General features: G+C 36.1%; 1 protein-coding gene across 1 annotated transcript; it reads left to right on the forward strand.

The window, feature by feature from the left end:
• Positions 1-1782: 1782 nt before the first annotated feature.
• Positions 1783-8402, forward strand: LOC138315564 (uncharacterized). The gene is made up of 3 exons (XM_069256674.1): positions 1783-1869; positions 3557-3622; positions 6774-8402. Exons 2-3 carry the CDS (start codon positions 3581-3583, stop codon positions 7413-7415), a joined length of 684 nt encoding a protein of 227 aa, XP_069112775.1. The 5' UTR covers positions 1783-1869; positions 3557-3580; the 3' UTR covers positions 7416-8402.
• Positions 8403-9023: the final 621 nt, after the last annotated feature.

Consider the following 9023-nt stretch of genomic DNA (forward strand, 5'->3'; position numbering starts at 1 on the left):
TTTTAGAGTAGTTGACATCATCCGGTCTTTTTATGGAACTTGAAATTGCAAACGAATGAAACCTGAGCGTAAGCATTTCGCTATACCCATTTCACGTCATTCACCCAATCAATAAAATGGAATTCATTGCACCTCGCATGCTATTTTGCTTAAATATAAGGACTTAGGTCAGTTTGTTTCCCATCTACATCGTCGCATGCAGTTTAATGCAGTGTTTTGTTGATGATGGTGAGGCACGCAAATCACGTGCATGTGAGCCCTAATTAAATGCAATATATATTTAATACTCACCTTATAAGCGGCCTCGGCCCTTTATACAGATGCTATGAACTTCATTATGAACTTGTATATAATGTATACACCGCAAACAGAACTGCACTTGTTTGCTTTGTGCAAACTCAAACTATGGCGGGAGCGTTCTTACCACGTGCATTGCGGTTATACGCGCATGTCCTTTTATTCGGATTTTTCTAGCTTTTTCATTTATCAAAGCGAATATGCACTTTCTGGAAGCCTCGGACTCTTCCTTTCAGACACATGTGCGCAATTATTTTATTTGTCAATAAACATATTATTTTTGTATTTTTCATTTAGTATATTATTAGTTGTTTTCAGCTTTGCAAACTCTCTAGAAAAAGGTGTGGCTAACATGACGCTACACCTTTTTGAAGATAATTATAAAAAAAATTCTACCGTGTGCTTGAATCCAGATTTCTTTATGGCAAGCCAACATGACATTTATTCAAAGAGCAAAGTCGATCCTTCATTTTTCTTTGTTAACAATCTACAAATCGATGCCATCAGTTTTAATGTCATGATTTGTTTATTTTTTAGAAGTGCAAATACATTGTATTTACAAAAAGAGAGTTTTGAAGAATGCCCGGTCTAGTCCGCTAAACCTGTACGCCTTTTGTTTTGATAAAGATTTATTATTGATGTCTCAGTGGTAATATTTTCTGAAGTCATACATACCAAGACATATAGACATATTTACATTTTCACTGCAGTCCCACTATGTAACCTTACCAAGCGCAGTTGGCAGTCATATAGACAATGAACTTCAAGCGCTTATTATGACGTCATTATCATTGTGACGTCACAATTGTCGTGCCAGCGATCACGGCAGACGGCTGTTCAAATGGCTGTTCCATCCATGACGATAACGAATGATTATTCATGATATATGCAAAATTCCTTGGATTTCATATAAAATTGTAACCAAATGTAAATATAAGCATTGAACGTCTTTAAGTTGGCATTCATAACCATGAATGCAAACTGGACAGAGGCAAATTCAACATGAAGCGCTAGCGCGCTTCATGAATTTGCCTCTGTCCAGTTTGCATTCATATTGGTTATGAATGCCAACTTAAAGACGTTCAATGCTTAAATGACATGCTGTCAGATCATTTTAGTTTACATATGCCCGTGGTCCAGTCCTGTGTTTGAATAGGTTTGAATTCATTTAAGGAAAGTCCGAACAATTTAAGTCAAATGTGAAGATACATGTAACGTTAGATCAACGGAGTTGAGGTACATGTACTGTATCTAGCACTCCTCTAAAATCAATAGAAATGTGTAGCTAAAACATTTAGGAGAAAATGATTATTTAACAAAGCTTTACATATTAATTCTATTTTATACTTTTAAAAGTCTTGACCAAACAGTTCTTTATGAAAAGTACAGAAATGAAAAAATAAAAAAGGCGGCCCGATTTGGGCCCGGTTACTGTTGCTCACGTTGATTACCCATAATTCCATACCCAAAATCTGCAGAGAGTGAAAGATCTGCAGAGAGTGAAAGACGTCACAAGGTCGATGATGTCATAGGCCTATTTAGGCCTATCGAGTCACAACTTCTCGTGATTTGGTGAGTAGCCTCCTTATCATATGATCTAATATTTAAATCTGGTTGATGGGTTTTCTATGATGACGTAGAATCTAGATATACATGCAGTAAACCGGCAGAGTTCGGAGATGAGAGCGAGGGCACTAGAGTCTACCTAGCTGAAACATCCTCGATAGCCTATATTCCATAGGCTCCGATCACGTATGGTGTAGAGATCGTAAGTGATCGGAACCTCTGGAGTATCGAGGATGTACCTTCCCAAGGCATTTCATATACAGCACACATGTATACATCTTATGTAACTGTTACATGTGATGAAATGATTGCTTCTCTGAGAGCTTGACATGGGGAATTTAATAAAAATTCTTGCAGAGCCAGAGGTTAAGCAATAAGGTCCACAACCCAACTAAACGAATTTTAGCTTAGCCTACCATACATGATTTCATACTGGTTAATATTATTTCAACTACATCTAGGCCTAGATCCATACAGTAGGCCTACTGTATGTTTAAACAGTAAGCATACTGTATGTTTTGTTATTGTTTTTTCAGAAAAAAATAACAATAGTATTTTAAAAATACCTACAAAATCGAGGGTTCGAGGTAGTGTCTAGTAGCTAATAATTCAATTTTGCTTGTTACGAGCATTTTCATTGGCTTAAAAATTTACTTTATCAGCCCATAAAGGAAAAAATGGCGTCGCCGATTGTGACGTTGCTTCTGATTGGCTGAGATGACGGCGTAATGATTTCATAGACAAAAGAGTCCCAGAATGAATTTTGAGTATTGAAGAGATCATCTTTAGTAATTTGAATTATAAGGATTAATTTGAATATATTTTTTATGTTATGGAGATATAACACAAAAATCTGAGTGTACTCTCATCATAAACCGCTTCGCGGTTTATTTAGAGTACACTCAGATTTTTGTGTTATATCTCCATAACATAAAAAATATATTCAAGTTAATCCTTAAATACACTCTAGACCAGAAATTTGACCTACTGCATTTTCTGAACAAAACTACATAAACTTTTAAAGCCAAAAATACAATAGCATAACAGTAAGTCACAGAAATGATGATTGGTGAGTATGATAAATATTGAATTTGGATTCAAAGACTAATATGTATCAGATTGAGAAGAATAAGAAATATGAAATTGTTGGAACCATACAGATCAGAAATGCCAACAATTTGACATTTTTCCTTTTGAGAATCTCTGTTCTTATTTTGGTCCATCATATTTCACCCGGTCCTACAGCTGTATCAGTCTTGTGTCTCTATACATATATATATTACACACACACACACACACACACATATATATATATATTGTATATTGAGGTGTGACAGTGTCCGTATTGTAATAGTCAAACGCCTGCGGTTTTCAAAAGTATGGACCTACTTTAAATTGTGGCACTAGGTAAAATCCTCAAAATTCAGAAATCAACTGAAAGTACATTGTTTGTATCATGGAATGTCAAAAAATTGTAACTATATAATTAAATAAAGGACTTCCTTACTAACATGCATGTTACGGTACATGGACAGCGCGGTTTGATTATGATTTTTTGCATTATATAGCCTAGAACAAACCTGTTGGGCTTTATTTTTTTTTATTGAACTATATCGGTGTATCCCTGCAACTTGGTATTGATTATGACGTCATGTATTTTGCAAGCATATTCGATTTTTTTTTTCTTTTACAGAAATTAAAATTTTCGCTGGACGTTATGAGTCAGAGACGCCGCATAGTAGTAACTCAAAACACACAGGTATGTATAGTTACAAAAGAACAACACCTCGATCGTTCTGAATGGCAACGTTTTATCCCTTTTCAGCACCACTGTGGGTACCCGTACACCGGATCTTGGTATCGACGAGGCGGTGACCTGTCACAGCAAGGGGAAGTTTTGCAATATTTTCACAGTTTTAATGTAATTAATGTATGTGTAACTATTGTCCAGTTCAAGCTTATTATATATCGCGTCCGCATGCGATCTGCCAACACCCAGCATAATATATTTAAATTAATTTATTGAGGAATAGTCAGGAATCCAGAGTCGCCTGTAGGGGGGTACCGCAAACGACTGTTAACTATTGTTCGTGATATTAAATTACTAGATTGTTCCAGGTTACCATTTTTGGGTTGTATTGACGGGTTATGATAGTGCAGTTCATGTTTAGGCCAATTTCATACTGTCGTGGTCACAGGGACTTGGCACGATTTTTAAAACTAACAGTATACATATATATATATATATATATATATATTATATATGTATACTATTGGTTAAAATTTTCGTGCCAGGTCCCTGTGGTCGTGGCAGTGGCTGTTTCAACAAGACGACTCAAAAAACGGGTGTACAAGACGACTCAAAAAACGGGTGTACGGGAGCTTGGTTTATGTGATAAAAATGGTGTACGGGGGCTTGGCATCATTAAAATGACAAACTTCCCAATATATTTAAAGCAGATAACGTCTAGTCGACCAAAAGACAGATGTTAAGTTTTCTTCCGACGTCTAAGCTTGTGTGTTCGTAGATCTCATGTGAAGATGTCAAAGGAATAGTGGGCCTACCAGACGAAAATGATTAATGTTGGTTAGTCTGTAGATTTTGTATACAAGATCAGTTTGTTTGTTCGCTGGCAATTTTGTAAAATTCTTTACCGTTATGAGGGAGGAATGTACTCGTATTACACAACCACGTTGCACTGATAACTCAATTTCGATAAGAAATACAACTTCACCTGGTGAGATTCAAGTGGAAATGTCATAACATAACAGCAATAGTAATTTTTATTTAACATATTACTAATACTAATATTTGTCATAGCGTTGTTTCGACATCGCGTTTGTACAAGAAAAACTCCAATCTGGTATTCCCCTCAATGCTCCGACACAACAAAGGTGAGTAGTATATTTTAGCATAGCTAATTGTAATATTTAATAATATTATTTACGGTGCAACGTTTGACTGAAATTATGTGACCCTCAGCAGCTGCAAAAATCGTAATTACAGTTTTCAATATTGACGATGCTTCATGTAATGCGGTCGTGTTTGATGACAAACCAATGAACACTATAATTCGAGAATACAACACGGAACTTTAGTTTAATGCACACTTGTCCAGATGTCACCCTTTACTGATATGGTTCCGTTTTTTTATATTTTCTGTTTTACTTTTCCATCCTATTCTTATTTGTCAGATTTATTGTTTATCATTTGCTGTTATTTATTTTTTATCTAAAGATACTTTTAGTTGCCCAGACTTAAATTGATTGAAAAGAACAGTTTTTGCCTGAGTTGATCAAAATCAAAATGATTAATCATTCTATATTGCGTATCATTTCAATCATTAATTTGAAAATCATATAGAACGCTATATATTGCTGTTTAGAAAGGAATGTATGGCTTAAAAAGCTGCATTTCTCAATGCAACTCATCAACCAAGCTGCCGTACAATCAACATCCAAGCCCCCCGTACATTTGATTTTTAACAACAAGCAAGCCTCCGTACACAAAAGAAGTTTCACCCGATTTAATTCGTAATCTTCATGACATCAAAATTTGTCATCGGGGTGTGAGATGTATTTATATGAATTAGCCATAGAAAATGAATTCCGTTGTCAGGAAAGCATTAAATATCCATATCGATGATTTCTTTTCAGCCACCTTTTTCACTGCGGTACCTCCCTAGATTCCTGTCTTTTCTTCAATAAATACATGACGCTGGGGGTTGACACATCGCATACGGACGCGATATATAATAAGCTTGAACTGGACAATAGTTACACATACATTAATTACATTAAAACTGTGAAAATATTGCAAAACTTACCCTTGTTGTGACAGGCCACCGTCTCGTCGATACCAATATCCGTTGCACGGGTACCCAAAGTGAGCACATACGGTAGATGATAACACTGGATTTCTTTAGTTGTACTCTAACTGTTATCGTGATCATATACTGTAAGCCATCTTAATTTTACGACGACTTGTGTCTAACGCTTTCCACTATGATTCCAGACTTTTATGGTCCTTCTTTACTGGGCCTATTTGAAACTTTTTGGCGATAATTTAACTTAGCGATTTTTACATGCCAGCGAAATACTCGTCATTAAATCGCACGCGAAAACCAGTTGGTTTACACTATCTCCAATCTCTTGTCTATATCAATTTATCATAAGGAACAATCATAGGACCTAGCAGCTTATCATATTAACATGTATATTGGTTAGAAGTATTAGAAGGCAAATTCATTCATATTTCTCTTCTCAAACAGCATCCTCTATATTCAAGGGGTTACTACATAATCATTGTTATATCCACCGGTGTAATATGTCACAGCAAAATTGAAAGCTCTGTCTTTTGACAACAAATGAGCAGATAGTTTGGTCCTTTGATGTGTATCTAAAGACACGAATATCATTAGTAGTTAGGCGTCGCTCTCCTTGCAATCTTCAAAAGAAATTTTTTTCAATTTTATTTTTCTTGAACTGCCTTCCGTTTTTCTATTAGGTTGTCCATGGGTGGATATAACGAATGTGAAAGTGACCTCTAGAGTATCGAGGATGTTCAAACAGGGAACACATTATTTCAAAATTTGCCATCAGAATAGAATAAGTAGTCATCTCACATGTGGCACAGCGATTCAAACAAGACACATTTGGCATCTACATCTATGTCATTCGCGATAATTCAACTATGATTGTTCGTGATCAAATATCCAATAAGCAAATCCATTAAGTTTTACAATTTAACAGTAGGTAACCATTATCAAACTGTACTAGCACCATGATAAGACATCTGACTAGGCATCTGCAGTGTATTTAATTTGGGTTGCTTTTTGTTCCTTTCTCTACGCTTTTGATTTCCTTACAAATCACCAATTCCTTACGTTATACATCCTCCTTATTTATAGGGTCCTAGAGATGTGGACAGCCTTGATGGCGCAGAGGGTTGTCCAGCACCACGTTTAGGCAAGTGTCTGAGCGAGTGCTATTACACTTTCCGGCCAAGCCGAAGACCGACCGTCTACTACATTGACCCGACAGAATTTGTTGAACCCGTCTGGCATGGTACCGACAGACAGGATGAGGGGGACGTGATTGTCGACGACACAGATGAGGTTGAATCGCGTCCATTGCGTCTCATGTCCACCGTCTTCCCTAACCCTGCAGCCCCACATATTGGTGAAACCAGGGTGGTCGAGCTGGACAATATCGAATGGTTCTACACAAAGAAACCCGAACATGAGCAGTTTGACAGTGCTACCAAGTATCCACAGGACGCCACAGGATCCGAAGGTCTAGAAACAGGACTGAATGAAAAATTACATTATTTGACCAACGAACGGGAAAAAGAAGGTCTACTGGAAAGTTCCAACAAGATACGACGGACCTACGTACAGGACAATAGAATTTTAAGGCGGACGACGAAACTCCCTGACGACATGGGAGCCTCTGGAAGCATTGTCAACCAACAGCAAGAATGGAAGTTTGCTGTGACAACCATCCATAAGTACAACTGGTTCAGGTCCATTCTTGGGTGGGCCACATCCTAATTTGTTTGGCACCATGGTCAATCAACAGCAATAATGGAGTTTAGGGAGACATATGTATATAAGTACTGTTAGTTCAGTTAGATCCATCTTGGTGAATCACGTCGTAACTTCAATGACAATGAGTTTATTTTCTGTTGAAATTAATTCAATGAATGAAGTCTGTTTCTTTACAAAATCTTGATTTTGTCACTCCATAAGTTCATCATAAATATTTCATTCTATTAGGTCAACTTTTAATTTTTCAAATAACACATTTCCTCCATTAATAGGCGCGTTTCATAAAAAAAGAATGTTACTTTCATAAAAAACAAAGCTTGAAAGGGTCAGGTGTCAGAGCCAACATAACATTGCCAAAGTACATTAAAAGTAAAGCAGACACTTACATAACACAAGAAATGTATTCACTGAGACAGTTCCATACAGTGGTGACATCAAACTAAAAATCTGTATTGCAGGCGACCTCAGGTAATAACATTTTCCGTTACAATTTAATTAATCAATAAATATGTTCTTCCCTACCCGAGTCTGCCCACTTCAAGATAAATGTGTTATCTTTATTACCACCATTAGGTAACACATTACTCATCACCCTACATTGCTACTTTTATGTTAATGATTATAATAAGCCTAGCTGGTGTTTTAGCGGTGAACATATGCAGAAGAACGCTTTGTTACAGGTGTGTTTTAAGTCTATGGTGATTGCGGAAACCTTTCAATATTTGAGGGAATGCTGTTCTTTATGCCGTTTATCGTATATTTAAATCGGAGGTCTATAAAAATAAAAAAAAAACAATAGAACAACTGAATAATTCGAAGACGTGTCGCACACATCGTGAATTAAAAAAACTCAATTTTCACGCTATGGCATACAAAATAAAAAATAATGAATCAGCTATATCTGGAATTATTTGTATATCAAGCAATGCATTGTGTATGTCCTCGATATAAAAGTAACCAGTCGAAAAAGATCGTGGTAGAGCATGCGTGAACTTGTATATATACCAGTGTGTAATAACAAAGTGTGATGAAATGGGTTTGTGTGTATTTTTAAACATGATGGGGAAATTTCCCTTTTCATTTGCATACTTAAAAGGGTGAAAGTTAGATTTGATTACTTTTTTTCTGCATTCTGTTGAAGGTCCATAGACCCATACTTCGGTCATTGTCCCGTACCGCGCATGAAGTTACATTTTGTTCCCTAAAACTCAATTTTAAAACAATAATTAAGAACTATAATGGAAATAATAACATGTTATTTATATTATTAAAAGATTTGCAATCAGAATAAGCTTTCACGCCTACAAATGTGAATGGATATATATCCACACAGGCGAAGTCGAAGTTACAAAAACACTGGTACCAATTTCTTGTTATCTGATTTTGGAAATGCAGTACTATTAAGAATCCTTTTTGAAATGAAGGTCAGTTTATACTTGTACACATATGAACCAGACGACCTAATTTATAACCATACCTTAAACACATATACACGTATTAATGACTCAGCTGAGTACATGTGTTCTGGTCCTGGAAAATCCCAGGTCATTTCTTTCAAGTCCCAAACCATATCTTATACCAAGTTTGAATATATATATATATATATATATA

The sequence above is a fragment of the Argopecten irradians genome, chromosome 2 (assembly GCF_041381155.1).
Source record: "Argopecten irradians isolate NY chromosome 2, Ai_NY, whole genome shotgun sequence".
Lineage (NCBI taxonomy): Eukaryota > Metazoa > Mollusca > Bivalvia > Pectinida > Pectinidae > Argopecten > Argopecten irradians.